Source organism: Plasmodium cynomolgi, chromosome 13 (genome assembly GCF_000321355.1).
Source record: "Plasmodium cynomolgi strain B DNA, chromosome 13, whole genome shotgun sequence".
Lineage (NCBI taxonomy): Eukaryota > Apicomplexa > Aconoidasida > Haemosporida > Plasmodiidae > Plasmodium > Plasmodium cynomolgi.
The window spans coordinates 1,959,505-1,977,258 of record NC_020406.1 but is presented as its reverse complement, the minus strand read 5'-3'; the positions used below and the strand labels follow the sequence as shown (position 1 = coordinate 1,977,258).

Here is a 17,754-nt window from a genome sequence, read left to right as displayed (position 1 = left end):
TTTTTTTTTTTTTTTCCCTTTAGCTTTAAGTAATAATTACACAAAATTGTGGTTCATCCTATCGATTATGTAACATGAACGACACGGGTAAATTTTGTATAAGAAGCAAACGCAAAATTGGGTTGAAGGGAAAGCTGCAAGGGGGTTAAAAGCAGCGTTGTCAGCGGTCGCGCCGCTAAGCGGTGGCTTTGCGAAACTGCTAATTCCGCAAAACGGTTGCATATATATGTGTATACATATACGGGAAAAAAAAAATACAAAAACAATGTGTTGCGCGGGGAGGGGGGCCCACGGCGATGCAAGGAACTTCAGCTGCATACAGCGGTTAGCTCTGAAGCGGCTTTTCAGGGGGAGGAAAAAAAAAAAAAGGCTATTAATTACGCACACGGACAAAATAAACCGATGCGGAATAAGATGATGATCTTCTGATATTGTGCACAATTTTGTTCCTTTTCCTTTTCCTTTTCCTTTTCCTTTTCTTTTTTTTTTCCCCTTTTTTTCCTTTTTTTTTCTCCTGCACCTTCTTCCCTTGGGGGTGAATTTCTCACGCGACAGCGCACCTGGGCTGGCGGGTCACGCATACGCGAAATGCACACACATGTATACACATACACACGCATGCACACACATGCACACACAAGAATGTGCTTATCCATATGTAGGTACGCACCTGCGCTGGGTCCACCCCTCCTCCCTACGGCGGCCTGTTCCTTTTTCTGTCCGTGCCTGCTACTACACCACAACCTTCGATATCAACTCGGGGGGGAATAAACTCCTGTTGTTGTTTATAAGCCTTTTCCACCTCATCATGGTCAGAAAGTATTTCGTAATGAACTGTTCCACCAAGTTGCAGTAGGGAGGCACCTTGTCCTTGAAGAGCTCTGCCTTGGTCATCTCTACAGAATGCTCCAGCTGTTTATTCAAATTCACTTTATTTAAAAACAATTTCTGTAAATTACTAACCAAGTCACCCTCCAGCTCGATCAATTTGTTATACACATTTGTCATGTCCACTCTAGAGTCCTTTCTATAATTAATCAAATTTATAATCTGCTTCCGCTTTTTATTGTATTCTTGGTTCAAATTATTTCTGTTATCTTTAATTATCTGTAAAATGATATCCACAGATCTGTATATAACAGAGAATAGCCTTTTCATTTCTTTTTCATTTTTCACCGTATCGAATTTGTTCATTACGTTTTTGTACAGATTTATAAAGTACGGCGACGCCAGGGTGCTTTTATTAATACAGTTCCTATTAAAGTTAACCTCTTCGCTTAGTGCGCCGCTAAGTGAGCCGCACAGTGAACCGCTCAGTGCTCCACTCAGTGAACCGTTTAGTGATCCGCTCAGTGAGCCACTCAGTGAACCACTTAGTGAGCCCATCAACGCGTTCGTCGTCCCTTCACTGTGCGAGAGGTGTGACCTGGTAGGGTCTAACTCACAGGGGAAAATCACATTTCTATTTTCTCTATACGCACTAATCATAAGCCCCATCTTCTCATTAAGTTCCTTCAAAGTACGTTTAACGTGTCTCTTCCAGACTCTCCTAACCTTTCTAAATTCGCTAATTAAATTATCTGCCAGAATCATCGTACTTACAATTTTTAAAATTTCGTCAATTTCTGTTTGCATATTTCCAGAGGCAATTTCAAACGAATTTGTGATCACCTTCATCTTTGTGATATTATCCTTATATACATGTCCAAACTTTTCAATGTTATTTTTTATAACTTGTAGGCTATGTGGAGGGTGCATTAATTTGGCTAGCTCCATCTTAAATAGATTCACTTTCGTTCCTGAATTGTAGAACCCATTACTTAATCTGTTCAGGTTAAAAAATACATCTGGATTCATATTTTTATTAGCTTCCTTAAAAAGTTTAATCATCTGTGTGAGTGTATTAATCATGGATAGTAGCCTGTCAACTCCGTTGATGAGGATTTCTGTTCCTTTGTAATTCTCGATGGAGGACCATGCCTTCATGTATGAGATGTCCAAAGTGCTACTTCTCGAATGGTATAGAAACTTATTCAGCTCCTTGTACAGGTTTTCATATTTCATTAGTAAATTGAAATTTTCCTGTATGACTATATCCTTCAGCTTCTCCACAAGGTTCAAGCAGATCTTCAAAACCTCGGCGATGTCGTCCCTCTCACAGTACGTGAAGGCATCCTGCTCCTTCACCCAGGAGGTGTGCTTTTCTAGCAGCTGCAGGGTCTTCTCAAACACGGGTCCGTCGCTCCCTCCACCAACGACGCTCATACCGCTGCTACCATTCACATTTTCCATAGCCTCCCGGTCACTCTCCGTTTTATTCACGTACTCTTCATACTCATTTCGAATGCTTTCAATGTTGAGGAAGTTGTTATTCTTTACGATGGAGAGTTTAGGTACATTCTGCTGAATATCCAATCGGGTGATTTCATTAGACATATCGATTAGTTCCTTCTCTAAAGTGGTTAATCGTTTTTGAAGTTCATCTCTCGTGCTGGAAATTTTGGTTCTCAAATTGAACATCAATTTGGATGCCACATCCTCCACCAGGTTGAGAATATTCACATCACCTTCTTTTCCGCTTTCTGGATCTGTAGTGATGGGGGTGCCCTGGGTCCCCTCGTGCTCTCTTCGAAAATTTGAAATATGCACATCTACCTCATTCTTCAGCTCATTCAATCCATAGTTTATATTGTACAAAGCAACAACTTCGCCTCTTAGCTTTGCCAAAGTATCCTTAAGTGATGCTACATTAGAAAGTACTCTGTCCTTGATGTCGATAAAGTATACACTACTTTTGTTATCTTCACTCGTCTTAGTGCTATTCAACGCTTCAGTTACTTGATTAAAAATGGAAAAATAAGTTTTTTTTAAATTTTCAATATTTTCATATTCGTCCAAAAATTTGCTTTCAAAATGACGATAATTCGCACCAATGTCGAAAGTGCTCTTATTAAAGTTGGCAAAAAATTTCTTCACAACATCCTCCTGCTTTGTAAATATAATGCTTAAAAATTTCAGCAGTTCATTTTTTATAATGTCTTCCTTAAGTCCAATGGTAGATGGAAATTCTCTCATCAATAATTTCTCAATAGTTTTAATTATATTGTGTTCACTTTTTCTCACTTTGCTAATATAATATTTTACATGTTCTTCCAAAATAAATTTTTCTATCGTTACACGCACATCCTTGTTGTCAAATAGGGCTATAAATTCTTCGCTGAAATTTTGTCCTTTTAATGTCCTTAAGTATACATCCTCATCATTTATAATTTCACAATATATGCTAACCGTACTCGGTTTTATTAAACAACAGAAAATTAAAAAAAAACAGAATGCAAAAATTGCTTGTACCTTTCTCATTGAAAATTACAATTTTTTTTTTTTACTTTCAAAATTGTGGAAACAATGGGGAAAAGGGATTACAGGAAAAAAAAAAAAAAATTCACATTAGATTGTACAAATTGGGATGGAGCAAATTTTTAACACGACTGCGGGAACGTCGCATAAAAACGTACTGCGATAAGATCATTCTCTTTTTTGGGACCCTCCCAAATGTCTGTTTTTTTTTTTTTTTTTCTCTCTTCTAGGCGCGGAATGGATAGCCTTTACCCTTGCATGAATACGTGACTCTTATGTATCTATGTGATTGGAGTATATGCAAACGAACGCTCCGGCTGCTCTCAACTTCTGTGTTACTAAAAATACCAATGCGTTTTTGCTTCAAAAAAAAAAAAAATCCGCCAATTTACTGCTATACACTGTGCAATGTGCTCTACCAAAATTGGGAGTTCCAAAAAGAGTCGCTCCAGCAAAACTTCTCTTATAACTGCAAAATCCGTTTCGATTTGTTACGCTACCAGGTAGGGCGCTTTTTCTTGTTTTTTTTCTTTTTGGGGACGTAGCCCACTTGGTAAACCCTTTGTCAGTGCTCGAACTTTATAATGAAATTTGCTCCTTTGAAGGATGCCAACTTTCTGGGGAAGGTTTTTTTTTTTTTCCCCGAACTGGCGCAGATGCGTTCTTCTGTATATAATATATGTCCTACGATGGTAGGGGCGCGGGCTGCATTGCGTGCAATCAAAGGTGGTACATATGCGTAGATACATACGTAGCCCCCGCGCGCGCCTAGCCCCTCAATCCGTCAAAAAATAGCGGGCAAAGGAAAAATCACTTTTCCTACCCCCTTCTGAGCGAACACGCAAAACGAATGGCAACGACGAATTCGCATACGACGCGTAGCAGGGCTTCTCAAAAATTATGCTAAGCCCAAAAAGTTAAAAAAAAAAAAAAAAAATTAAGCTATTCCCTTCAACGTTTTTCTGAAAAAGTTCAAATTAAAGAACTTTTTTTTTTTTTAACGTGGGAAGCCTCTACAAGTTTTAACTTCAAAAAAATGGTATGGAATTTAAAAAAATTGTATATATAAATAAAAAAACGCGTAAAAATAAAGTAAACGCTTAATAAGGTACATTATCTATATACATACGTAAATTGCTGTTTTTGAGAAGATGAAAAAAGTAGTGGATTTTTTTCTCTTCAACAATGTGGTACTATTTTGAATTAATTTATTTTGTTTTAAAAAAATATATCTTTTTGTTTTTTAAAAATAATTTAAAATTGAAATGAAATGCAGACGAGGAGAAAAAAAAAAAAAACGATTTGCAATTAAAGCTGGGAAACGCAAAAGGAGAAAATAAAAAAAATTGCTACAAAAAGAATTGCCTCAAAAAATTGCCACAAAGAATTGCCTCAAAGAATATCCGCAAAAAAAGCGGCGCAAAAAATACTTCCATTTTATATATATGTTTTATCGGTATGATGAATGAAGGGGGATATGTTATTTTTATTTTTTTTTTTAATTTTTTGTTCTCTTTTTTTCGCCGCCCTTGCCACATTCGGCACCTTTTCACCATTTACTTTGAGACCCCAATTAATGCCCACTTAACGGCGCAACGCGTCCCGATCCTCCTCCCCAAGGTGAAAAGGGAAACTTTGCAAACGTGACAGTAAAATTGAGAGCTTATTTTTCCACTCCCCCGGTAAAACAATATTGCATAAATATTTTATATAGGTGAAACGATTCTGGATGACCGCCCCGTAAAAAAAAAAAGAAAGAAAAGGAAAGGGGCTGGCCGATGCGAAGTAGCAAGGTGGATACAAGTAACCCTCTGTGCTCTGCTGTTGCGCATGTACGCTATATACTTTTATATAGAAGAAAAAAGCCCGCAGGAAAAGAAAGGAACAAACATGCAAATGCGCCCAGTGTCGCTTCATTTTATATATAAAAAAAAAAAGTGCGCGCTTAGTGTTTTTTTTTACTACGTTTCTTCCTCTATGCTCTAATCGACACGTTTGATTTTCACCCTTACCGCCGCGCCCCGCACCTTGTCCTTCGAAAAGGCAACCATATATCACTGCACATTGCCACGGTTGCAGCTGCCTCCCGCTTGCTACTCGATTCACGAATTTTTTTTTTTAATGAAAAGGAAGAAAAAGCGAAGAAGAAAAGGGGCGTCGCACCATTGAAAGGCCAAAAAGGGAACGAAAAAATAGCTTTTTTTTTTTTTTTTCTTTGCTCATATGATAATATATCATTTTTTGTGCTCCTCCCAATGGCATGTAAAAAAACTGCTGCGCAAAAATGTATCCACACGGGCAGGTCCCCTAAGCGCCTGGGTAACAGCACATATAAAAAAATAAATATATTTCATAAAAAGGTTTACGTGCGTAGGCAATGATATACATACCTTACGCTTTATATATATTTGCTAGGCGGCAATTTTACAAGTAGTACTGTACGTTCACCCCTCAAAACATCCCCTTCTGCATGCAGGCCTACGGGAGAAACCCTCCCCCCAGCCTATTCGCCGCTGAACATGCGTCAAATTAAGTTTACCTTTAAATGGTCTTGTTTGCTTGTCCCTATATGCATGGCGAAAGAAGGAGGAGCAAAGCAGTGTTATGCGTGTAAACGTCAGCAATGCAAAATGTGCATATATATACATGCATATACGTAGTGCCGTGTTTACTGTACTATGCGTATGAGATGAGTATATATTATTTCTCACGCCTTTTTCACGCGTTCGCCCCATGCGCATTTGTTACATCATCGGAGGAGCCCTTTTCTCTGCCCCTGTTGACAAAAAAAAGAAAAAATAAAATAAAATAAAATTAAAAAAAATAATGATCGATCCGTGCGAATCTCCCAAACGCGCAAGCGAATAGAGGTCAATTTTTCTTCTCCTTAAGAAGGAAAAAAAAAGTTGCGAATTTTCCCGATACATAAGTATTTTTTTTTTTTTTTTTCCACTTTGCCTAATTTTTGTGTTACAAAATAAAGGCAAGGCTAATTTTTCCCTTTTTGCCACATATTGACCAAGTGCTTACGTCACATATGTACTTTTGCGCATAACTGAGCGTACAGCATTATATGTGTTTTTTTCACCTGCTCGCAAGTGAACATTTAATTTTTCCAGGATTATTTATTTGACGTGTTGCGAAGGCATATCAAAAGAAGAGGACTCCAGCGAATGCGCGACGGAGGCCGAAAAAACAGCCACCCCTTACCCACACTGTGTATGTAAAGCAGACGGGGAGGGAACTTACTCTCACAAATAATTTTTTTTTAAGTGAAAACGCCCATCCGTTTGCAGACAGAAAGGAGGCAACAGTTTTCCCCCTCCTTTTTCATTAACGAGATTTAAAGTGAGCGTAATTTTGCCGCTTCCTTTTGCCGCTTCCTTTTGCCGCTTCCTTTTGCTTCCCTTTTTTGAGCATTTCAAAATTGTTCATATTTCTCCGTTTGAGCAATTTTCGCTGTATTTTTTTTGCGTCCACTTTTCTCACCAGCAGTTGAGGAGGCATAGCAGGGGTGACGGAAAAAGAAAAGCCAGACGATAATAGCTCTTCGGAAGAGGTGCGTAAAGTAAACGCATCGCTCTGCCGTTTTGCCGCTTTGACGCCCTGCCGCTTTGCCGCTCCGCCGCTCAGCCTCTTCGGTACCCCCCCAATGAAAGTTCTGTTCTATGCCAGTTTGTCCCTGTTCGGCCTCGCCATCGTGAGCGCCAAGGGGGAGAAGAATATCCTGAACTCCATCAAAAACGATGGAAAAAAAAATGCCAAAAACCAAAACGCGGGCTCGAATGCAAATATGCAGGACATGCTCCACTACGATGAAATCGAAAAAATCAAAGAACTCATAAGCGAAAACAAGCTGGAAGAAGCCAACATGCTATTTAACGAACTGAAGAAAAATTACAATAATAAGGGAAAAGATGGCGCAAGTGACCAATACATGGAAAGTAACAACTATGCACCAAATAAAGACGAAAATAAAATAACACAAGATATGATAAATAGCAATCAGGACTTCTTTAGCAATTTAATCAACCCAAATGATCTCCAAGAAATGATAAAATTTTATATGTACTTACAAAATATTTTAACTTCCCAAAATGAAACTTCAGAAAAAAAAATGGTGAAAACTTTTTTGAGAAAAACAATACAAAAAATGAAAGACAATGAAAAAAATGAAGAAAAAAAATCCATTGATGATATCATAAAGGACACAGAAGGACATACACAAATGTTGGAAAAGTTAGCAGATCTCATGAAAATAAAGAAAGAAAAATTGCAAGATGAAGAGGTGAAAAATAAATTAAACCAAATACTTATTGGTATGATGAAATTTATTGACTATACAAACAATAGCGATATTGCAAAGGCACTTATGGATGAAATAAAAATTAAGGAAGTTAAAAACGCCGATGGTGCGACCAAGCCTAAGCTACAGGTCAACATCGGCAGCAGCAAGGCCCATTTGGAGATGCTACAAAAGGCTACCAATTTTATGGGCATGGATATTGACCCTGAGGAGCTTAAGAATCTTACCATAAACAATAAGTGGTACGAGAACTTTCTGAACAACCTCCTCAACAGCTCGGACGAGCTGTGAAGGGGGGAGAGGTGAAGAGGTGGTGAGAGGTGGAGAGAGGTGGAGAGAGGTGAGGAAGTGGTGATAATTGCGTAGAGGTGAGGAAGTGGTGACAATTGCGTAGAGGTGGGAATAACCGCACTGTTAAATTCCCCTCCGCGAAGCAGCGAACCGATGTGCAGCCCCATAACCGGTGCCACCCCCGCAGGGGAGGCGCTTTAAAAGGTTCGTGCTTTACCAGAATGCCCAACGAGTGGAAAAAAAACGCCAAATTCGTCCATACAGGGGCATTCCCCTAAACATGATCAAATCCCATTGTATGGTGCGAACCTCCTCCCCACAAGGGAAAGCCAACATTTGTGGATGAACAAATCTGCCACTACCGTTTGTTTGCACATCCTTTCTGTACACGGATTGTATACCTTTTGTGTGCCCCTTCCTTCCTTCCTTTTTTTTTTTTTTTTATTTCCTTACATCAAGTTGTGAAGCTCATTTTTTTTTAGCTCGTCTTAATGTCACACATTAAGAGCATCCCTGGCGTTATATGTGCACACGGTATAGGGTGACTTTTCTTTTCCTCAATATGTGCAAAAAAAATATTTTAACCCTCGTACAATTTTTTTTTTTTTTACGTGAATTATGAGAATAATAAAACGTTGTATTTTGCTCCGCCTACGTGCCAATTTTTGATAAACCTCTTTTTTTTTTGCTTCCTTTTTTGCTTCCTTTTTTGCTTCCTTTTTTGAATCCAATTTGCACACACGTTGTATGCTTTCTATACGGACGCTTCTCAATTTGTGTGCATCAGCGCCATGGCGCTTTTCCCAACAACTCCATTGCCGATTTATTATGTCCATTTTGAAGCATTCCTTTTTCTTTCAACCACTCTGCGTTTTTTCCATGTGGCAACGGCGAGGATGAAAATGTTCTTCTCCCGTTTTTGTCAAAAATTGTTCCTCTGCAAAGTGTCCCCCGCAAAAGAAAAAATTTCAACCTCTCCCTCCCATGAAAGATCCTTTTTTAAATTTAAAAAAAAATGTGCAAACGGCACTTTAAGTGAAACTGTGTTGAGGTCTACTTGGGGTGACACAAAAAATGCAGTAATGAAGAACAACTCGGTTGGGAATGGCATCAGATGGTACGGTACCGCAGTCGAAGGGCCCCCTGTATAATCACTCATTTGGGTGCAGTTAAACATACACAGCTTTTGTATAACGAGAGGGGGATGGGCAGCTGTGTATATATACATACACATGGCTAAACCAATGAGTGAACAAAACAACGATGAATTTTTTTAATTGTTTAAAAAGCTCCTCCGTAAATTCAAAACGGCTTAAAAATGTGAACTTGAATTAATGGGAAGAAACCAAGTGGGAATGCCAAAAAATATATTTCCTTTTTTTTTTTTTTTCACGAATGATACGCAAATGTGCGCATTTTGGTGTGCACCCGCAATGGCTCGTGTATGTACATGCGTTGGTTCCAAAGCAGGACACATGCGCGGGGAGTTATTTTGCGCGTGTAGGAGGGACTTGTGGTTTTTCGCCTACCCCGGGGCTGAGGCATATGTGCAGTTGCGGCAGGCACTTCGCTTCACTTCATTTTGCGTAATGCTTTAAACTCTCCCATTTTTAAGCAGGTTAGCCACTAAGCAGGTTAGCCGCTAAACAGATTAACCGCTAAACAGATTAACCGCTAAGCAGATTAACCGCTAAACAGATTAACCGCTAAACAGATTAACCGCTAAACAGATTAACCGCTAAACGGCTGAACCTTTTAACTGCTCATTTGGGGGGCCCATTTTTTTTTTTCCACTCCACAGCGCAGCTGCGTGGGAGAGAAGAATCTCCTCGCAGTTTAAGCGCCATTTTGAAACGTCAATTCGGCTATTCAGCCACGCATTTGTTCCGCAGCCTGTTTGGCTATTTTATAACCACGAAGTTGTTAATTGACTCTTCAGTTGGGTGATTTCCCACGCTGGGTGATTTCCCACGTTGGGTGTTTTCCCAAGCTGGGTGACTTCATTTTCCCCTTCCCGTCACACCCCCACCTGAGAAAAGAAGACCCTTTACTCATAAACACGCAGGAAAATTCCCACTAAACGTTTTACCCCCCATTTTGCCTTCCATCCCCATCAGCACAAATGCAATAATTGGGGATTCTCTCACACCCGCGTCGCCACACTCCGACTGCGAGCAGTTCTTTCGAACATACCCACCTCGCCCTATTCTGGGCAAATACAACAAAGCAACAGAAAAAAAAAAAAAAAGTGCACAAAATGGATGATGAGGACAGAATTAAGAATATCTACCTTAGCTTGAAAAATAAAAATAAGAGGGAGTGGGCTGAGATGATGCAACATTTAACGAAAGACCAGAAGAGGAGATTAATCTTTTACATAAGGAAGAAAAATAAAAATTCCCGTAAGTTCATTCAGGGCAGTATATTCACCTACACGTGTCTCTGCATGTGTACTTTTTGCTTTTTCATGTCGCTCCCCGTGGGGAATACCCCCCACACACACATTTCGCCTCACCTCTGTTGTTATTATCACTATTGTCTTGAATCACCCCTTTGCAGTCAACAAAATTAACAACATTAAAGTTGAAAAAAGGACGGAAAAGGATATCCAAAAGGCTAAGGCTAAAAGTAGCAGTCACCACAGGCAGCAGATTCTTATTGATTACTCCAATGTAAGAAATTAGCCCCATATGGTTGGAGTGACCACACGGTTGGAGTGACCATACAGATGGAGTGACCACACGGATGGAGTGACCACACGGGTGGAGTGACCATACGGATGGGGTGACCACACGGATGGAGTGACCATACGGGTGGAGCTACCTTATGGGAAAATTAAAAAAAAAAAAAAACCCATTGTGTATCCCCCAAACGGGTCATTCCACATAAAATGTAAAAACCAAACAGATCGTCTAATCTCAAACGAAAGGTTCCCTCACTTACTGCTTTTCCCTACACACATGAATTAACCCATTCAGGTAAAGTACGACCTAAATTTAAAAAACTACATTGCCAGAATACTCCGCATTTACAAATTGGAGGACAATTTCGACTTCGTCAAAGGTCTTCATCTCTACATGAACATCCTCTGTCATGTCATTTTTAAAAAATTTTCATTCGAATATAATAGAAGGGACTCGAAAAATAAAAACCTCCTAATATTCCTGAGGAATCTCTTCCCCTTTGAGTTCAAAAATTTCCAAGACATATATAACATGAGATGGAACAAAGATTTTAGTACCTCTGAAAATGCCCTCACTGTAGTGAACTCGGGAAGTACAATCAACGCAGGAGGTGGAAATGCCACGATGAGTGACGTGGGGGCACCATATGGGAGACCCGGACAAGTGCATCACCCATGGGATGATGAGAACAACGTGAATCCTTCCCAGATGGGTAACCAAAAAAAGGGCACACAATCTGATAAATGGGCTAACACCGATCCGTTGCGTACACACAGCTCTAGTTATGCCGGCATGGATGGTGAGGCACAGCATAATGGAACTCCCGCCAGTTCCTTGGAGTGCTCGCTGCCAAGTGTGGGTTGCGCACCCCATGTGGAAAGTCCCAAAAGTGGAGCCACCGCCAATGGGCCCACAGCCAGTGAAGCGGCCCCCAATGATGTCGCCACCAATGAAACCGCCACCAATAAAATCGCCGCCAACCCATCTGCGGCCCACCCCAACGTATTAGTCAAAACGGAGCCGGAAGACCCCGATTACGACAAGGGCAGCGCGAACGAAGAGAAGGCAACAAAACCAGCAGAGGTGGAAGACTACCTAAATAAAAACGTTAAGAGAGAACACCCAGTTTACCAATTCTGCAGAGACAGAGACATGAACCAAATTTTAAAAAACCTTTATGATGAAAGAAGGTTCGATTATAGAATTCGATTCAGGAGCCTCCTGTCCAGAAGGTTAAATCACAAGGAGTATGAAAAATATTGTGACATGAGGGAGAAATTATTTAAGTATAAGAAAAAAAACTTTATTAAATGGCTAGCTCAGTTTACGAATATTAACACGCTGGACCTTTACATTGTAAATTTTTTCATTTTTCTCTTCCTCGATCGATTATACCTAATTCTTGAAACATACATCCGACTCAACTACAACTGCACAGTGGCATCTGCTTCATCGAGTGGATATATGTTCAACCGTGTTGATGATTTTCTAGACTTCACGCACTTGTTGGATAGTCTAACTTGTGTGTCTCCTTGCGGGGGGGAAGCAGTCCAAGGGAGCCCCTATCCAGGTGCAAACGAGGAGACGGCAGGAAAATACGACGTAGAAATGCTCAGCGAGGAGTACGATAACATTGTGAAGGAGAACCCTCAACATTTCTTCCTCTCTCTTGATTTGATCTACGACCTAGACATACATAACTTTAAGATAAAAAATAAAATCTCCTTTGAGAGGCTAATCAGGGTGGATATCTCCTCCTACATCAATGAAACGAATATTTACGGCCTGATTCAATTCGACGAAAAGAAAAGCGAGAGTGCCTGGAAGGCCCTGACGCGTTTCACACTCATGCAGAACAGGTAACGCGGGGAGGAGAAAAAAAAGAAAAAAAAAAAAAAAAAAAAAAAAAAAAAAAAAAAAAAAACGGTAGTCCCCTCTCCCTTTTTTCACAACGGGGGGTAGCCCAATAGAGCGAACCAGATCTGCAGCACGCAGTGTGCCTACTGCTTTGGGTCTTCCCAAGGTGGAGAGCATGTACACATTTATGTGCACCTCTTATAGAGTCCCCAAAACAAAAAGTGTGTTTAATATCGCTCACCATTTTTTACTCTCCACACCGCTTCCCCCCCCCTTCGTAGGAACCTAAAGCTGCCCAAATTCAACTGCTTCTCCATTTTCCTAATTGTCCGATTCAAGTACTACCTAGACGAGTTTAAGCAGTATGCCAACATCGACTACATTTACAAAACAGTAGAGGAGGAATACAACCAAGTGGAGAAATATTTGACAGATAAAAATAACAGTCAGGGGGAAGGAGGCATCCACGTGACTCCCCAACATTGTGCAAATGATGAGATCAGTTCTGCAGCTGCTACAGGTGACCCCGGTAGCGATAAAGAATTTGAATATAGCCATTTGATTCCCTTGTACCTGGACCTCCACAAGGAGTTGAAAAGGGTAAGGAATTATTTTGCCGCACTCAGCAAAATGGAGAAGAGTCTCACCAAGTTGGGCCGTCTCTCCTCCGTTTTGTGGAAAGCATAATGAGTTTAAAAAACTTCATCTCATGGGCAACTGTTTGAAATAATTTTCAGTTATAGATCTTTACACGGTTGTACTTCTTATCTTCTTATCTTCTTATCTTCTTATTCTTTTTTTTTTTTTTTTTCTTCCCCCTCAGGTCAATGAGTACATACGATTTTATGGGAACCTCCTGTCTTTTGTAAACTTCATCGAGAAATATGCAAACTGCAGCCCCTCCAAGAATATCGTGAAAATAGAACAGGAGGAGGAGAAGAAGGTGGATTACTTCGACCACTCTTTCTTCCTTACTTCTCATTTGAGGGACAGGCTGAAGAAGGAGTAGTGCCTGTCGCTAGACGGGACTACACATCGCTTGTTTCGTCTAGCCACTTCCAACACAACACAGCTTCCCTCCTTTTTAGTTCTCACCGAATGTATTTTTTTATCCGCCTTGCCTCAAAGAAAAATCGTTTACTTTAAATTCGCTTTGTTTATCTTTTCCAGAAAAAGGTGGTTTTCCCACTTTTCCAATTTTTTTTAGTTTTCCAAATTCGTTCTACTGCCATGTGTTTGGTGCATTTTTCCTGTCACCACCCCCCCCTGCTCATAGTATGTACTTTTTTTCCTCATGCTGCTTCCACCCCCTCTCCTTTTATGTACGAAAAAAAAAAAGCGGGGGATGTGCTTAAGGAGCGCAGCATGACCAACAGTATGACCAGCAGCATGACCAGCAGCATGACCAGCAGTTGTACTTCCTCTGCAAAGGCATAACGACTGATACCCATATAACGCATGTGCAAACACGCGAACGTGCCGCGCAGTCGGCCAGCTTAATTGAAAACGAATCCGCAAGAAAGCGTTACAAAAGGGAGTTCAAAAAAAAAAAAAAACACATACATACATATAATATACATATGCACATATATTAATATACACGCATGTAAAGTCAAAAAGTTCACACCCCTCCTCGGAAGTGCAATTAAAAAAGTTGTCATTACACGCGACGGCTGCGCACAGAGACACGCAAATGCAAAACCCTGCTAACCGCTTCTGCACAAATAGGTTAGAAAAAAAAAAATAATAAAAAAAAACGCGGAATGGAATGGAATGTATATCCTGCCTTCAGCACACTCCGTGTCCACACAAGGTAATCTAACAGAGCAGGGTGGAACTCTTCTGTTGGGAGAGCCCAATTTACTTTTCGTTTAAAACGTCTCCTGAGGGGTGAAGGTATGTGTTTTTGAAATGTGAATAGGTCGGGAGTGAAGTGAACCCGGTGGGCAGCTAACCCGGTGGGCAGCTAACCCGGTGCGCCGCCAACCATGTGAGAACTAGCGAACACCGCGAGGCGACAAACTCAATGCAGAGCCTTACTGTGCCCTTTGAAGTACTTCTCCCGGTAGTAAAGAATTTTCCTTTTTTTAATTTTGGACTTCTTCAACAGGGACCAGAATTTGTCCTCCTGAGGGGGGGAAGTTGGCGAGGGCGTAGGTGAGGGTGTACGTGGGGAGGTGGCGAGGGCGTTGGCGAGGGCGTTGGTGAGGGCGTTGACGAGGGCGTTGGTGAGGGCGTTGACGAGGGCGTTGGTGAGGGCGTTGACGAGGGCGTTGGTGAGGGCGTTGACGAGGGCGTTGACGAGGGCGTTGGTGAGGGCGTTGACGAGGGCGTTGACGAGGGCGTTGACGAGGGCATTGGCGAGGGCGTTTTCGATCTGAGTTAGCAAGCAGAATGCCATTTTTTGCCAACATCACAATATCATAGCGACTGTAGTGCTGGCCTCCTTTTCTTTTCCCGCTTACGCCCGAGCTGGTTACCTGGATATGCGTGTTGAAAGAAAAAGCTGACAAATTCTTTACGACGACATCCACATTTTCCACGTGGTGAAATTTGTTGAAGTAGGTGAAGATACACAGGATGGTCTGCAGGGGGAGATAGGCGGCAGGAAAATGGAAAGTACGAGAAAAAATGCAATTAAACGGAGATGTTAATCCGCTCACATCATGTAACAGAATCGATCAATAAGCGCGTGACCCCGAAGGTCTTCTACATGCACAGGGGAAGGAGCAGTGTCCCTCCCCCTCAAAAAAGACAAAAAAGGACAAAAAAGACGCAAAAAGACACACAAATTGGGACACATTTTTGCAATTACCTCATAAATTATTTTTTCATTAAAAAGGTATATGTCGAATAGGCGAATGAAAATGTGAAAGGGAAGACACCTGAAAAAGGGGTTAACCAAAAGGGGGAGAAATATATATATATCCGTTTCAACAAAAAGGGTGCCCATAACTGTTTGACTCCTAAAATGGATCAGTCAGTCCCTTTGGGGAGACTCTCCAAAAGGCGAAGAAGAAGGAGGTGGCAACATCAAATTAGTACACATTCCACATGCACATGGAAGCAGTGTTGTTATATTATCTTACGTCAAAAAAATGGTGTAGATCCATTGAATGAATATATTATCAATGTTATATTGCTTGGAGATCTCCTTGTAGATTTCCACGTTTTGCTTGGTTAATATTTCCTTGATGATGTAGGTGTAGACTTTTATTTCGTTGTTGTTGAAGCTGTACAGGTTGTAAATGTCCTTTCGCTCCTGATAGGGGAAGGGGCATTATCGGGGTATTGTCACAGCACTGTCGGGGTATTGTCACGGCATTGTCGGGACATTTGGAGGGAATGTGCAGGGGTGGCTGCATCAGCGAGCTACTAGGCGCGCCTAACCCTGATTGCGCATCTAACCCTGATTGCGCGTCTAACACCCTAACGACCGCCGCCACGGCTGACGAAGCTGCGTCCACTTACCATAAAGTTAGCAAAGTGCACGAAGGCCTTCTCCAAGTTGCAGTACAGGAGGAACACCAGGGCGATGTAGGACATCCCCTGCACGTACCTACGGGGGGGACGGGGAAGACGAGGAAGGTGTGTTTGTATTATGTGTGTATATGTGTGTGCATCTCAGCACATGCACATGTGCAGCTGGAAAATGCAGCTTTCTCGAGAATCAACGATCTTGCGCATATGGACACAGATAGTATCCCCACGCTCAAGGCACCAGCCTTTTCTTTCCTAACGCAGCCGCTTTACGCAGCCACTTTACGCCGCCACTTTACGCAGCCACTTTACGCCGCTACTTTACGCAGCCGCTTTACGTCGCCTCTGCCCTACCCCAACTCCGGCTTAAACACAACGTACATCTGCAGCAGCGTGTTCAGCTTCGCCTTCGTCTCCGCCAGGTCCAGTGTCAACAGAAACGTGTCCGTACTTACGCTGTGCTTTCTGAAGTATTCCTGATTCTTCTTTATTATGTATAACGTCCTGTCCAAATCTATCAAAATTTGGTAGAAAAATTTCTGGAATGAGAATCGCTGGAACAGGTTCAGCCCCGCACTACAGTTATCCTCATCCTTCCGCTGCGCCGCTTCTTCCTCCTTCGGCTTCTCCCCCTGTGCGGGGTTTTCCCCTTTCTCGGTCATCCCGCTGCTCCCTTTCTCGATCATCCCGCTGCTCCCTTTCTCGGTTACCCCGCTGCTCCCTTTCTCGGTCATCCCGCTGCTCCCCTTCTCGGTCATCCCGCTGCTCCCCTTCTCGGTCATCCCGCTGCTCCCTTTCTCGGTCATCCCGCTACTCCCTTTCTCCCCCCCCGCATCGTCACCCATAGCAGGCCCATCCGACTGAATCCCCCCAAGGTTGCTATTTCGAAACGTAATTAACGATTTAAAGTATCTACTCACGTGGTTATGATACTGCTTGTTGTTCGTGTAGACATAAGACTGGATAAAGTTGGTATTTTTGATCAAAATTTGAACAAAATAATCAGTTATATTTAGTTTGTTAATGATATTAACTTCCCAAAAATACGTTTTGATAACAATAGGCATATAATTGGTAATCATAAGATCGATTAGAGTTTTTTTTTTTCGTTGTTAATCAGGGGTAGGATTTCTTCGTACCATAGAGTCACTGCCGTTATTTCTTGGAAATTGACGGGGATTTCGTTTTGCTCTTTTTCTCTGTCCATTTTCTTTCCTCCTTGGTATCCGCGCTCGTAGCTCTTTTGCCCTCCGCTGTGGCTTTTCCCGCGCAAACCTTCGTAGTTGCCCCTCTTTGAGAAGTAGCTCCCCTGGTTGCTAGCGCGCGCTGGGGTATGCCTATTGTTGTCATGGTGGGCGTCGCGCTGACTGTCGCGATGACTGCCTCGTTGACTGCCTCGTTGACTGTCACTGTGGTTGCCGCCGAAACTGCCTCCACCGCAACTGCCGCCACCGCTGGCGTTGTCCGACGGGACCGAGCCCTCGTTCTCACTCAGCGGCAGCTTCACGTACTCGTTTTTATGATCATGCGTGTCCTCGTTATTATCGATCGTGTTCATCTCCACCTCTGAGTAGCTAACGTCGTCTTCATCGTTGTTGTCCATGCGCTCCCATTTGGGGCGCCTATTTTTATCCCCATTCTTATGCGCCTGATAGTAGTTCTCCCTACGGCTGGGTCCTTTCCCCCCTTTAGCCCAGTACCCACCACCCTTCTCGTCCTCCTCCATCTCTTCATTGTTTATGATACTTGCATTGACCGAAGTGGCCGCTGACGATCTCT

The 17,754-nt window shown here is 42.0% G+C and overlaps 4 protein-coding genes across 4 annotated transcripts in view; 2 read left to right on the top strand and 2 right to left on the bottom strand.

The window, feature by feature from the left end:
* Positions 1 to 3,360, bottom strand: part of PCYB_135170 (hypothetical protein) — a gene marked incomplete at both ends in the record, with an annotated part of 3,536 nt that extends 176 nt beyond the window's left edge. Inside the window, one exon of the mRNA XM_004224542.1 lies at positions 745 to 3,360. Within this exon, the coding sequence (XP_004224590.1) occupies positions 745 to 3,360 (2,616 nt within the window). The remainder of the gene's footprint in view (positions 1 to 744) is intronic.
* Positions 3,361 to 7,009: 3,649 nt separating this feature from the next.
* On the top strand, positions 7,010 to 7,954 carry PCYB_135160 (hypothetical protein; the record flags this gene model as incomplete). Its single annotated transcript, XM_004224541.1, has 1 exon — positions 7,010 to 7,954. One exon carries the CDS (start codon positions 7,010 to 7,012, stop codon positions 7,952 to 7,954), a length of 945 nt encoding a protein of 314 aa, XP_004224589.1.
* A 2,257-nt stretch (positions 7,955 to 10,211) lies between these two features.
* PCYB_135150 (hypothetical protein) lies at positions 10,212 to 13,504 on the top strand (the record flags this gene model as incomplete). Its single annotated transcript, XM_004224540.1, has 5 exons — positions 10,212 to 10,356; positions 10,514 to 10,626; positions 10,933 to 12,497; positions 12,777 to 13,095; positions 13,319 to 13,504. The coding sequence occupies 5 exons, from the start codon at positions 10,212 to 10,214 to the stop codon at positions 13,502 to 13,504; spliced, it is 2,328 nt and encodes a 775-aa protein (XP_004224588.1).
* Positions 13,505 to 14,518: 1,014 nt separating this feature from the next.
* Positions 14,519 to 17,754, bottom strand: part of PCYB_135140 (hypothetical protein) — a gene marked incomplete at its 5' end in the record, with an annotated part of 4,146 nt that continues 910 nt past the window's right edge. Inside the window, 7 exons of the mRNA XM_004224539.1 lie at positions 14,519 to 14,623; positions 14,976 to 15,080; positions 15,311 to 15,380; positions 15,585 to 15,757; positions 15,967 to 16,054; positions 16,330 to 17,042; positions 17,066 to 17,703. Of these exons, the coding sequence (XP_004224587.1) occupies positions 17,066 to 17,703 (638 nt within the window). The 3' untranslated portion in view covers positions 14,519 to 14,623; positions 14,976 to 15,080; positions 15,311 to 15,380; ... (1 more) ...; positions 15,967 to 16,054; positions 16,330 to 17,042. The remainder of the gene's footprint in view (positions 14,624 to 14,975; positions 15,081 to 15,310; positions 15,381 to 15,584; positions 15,758 to 15,966; positions 16,055 to 16,329; positions 17,043 to 17,065; positions 17,704 to 17,754) is intronic.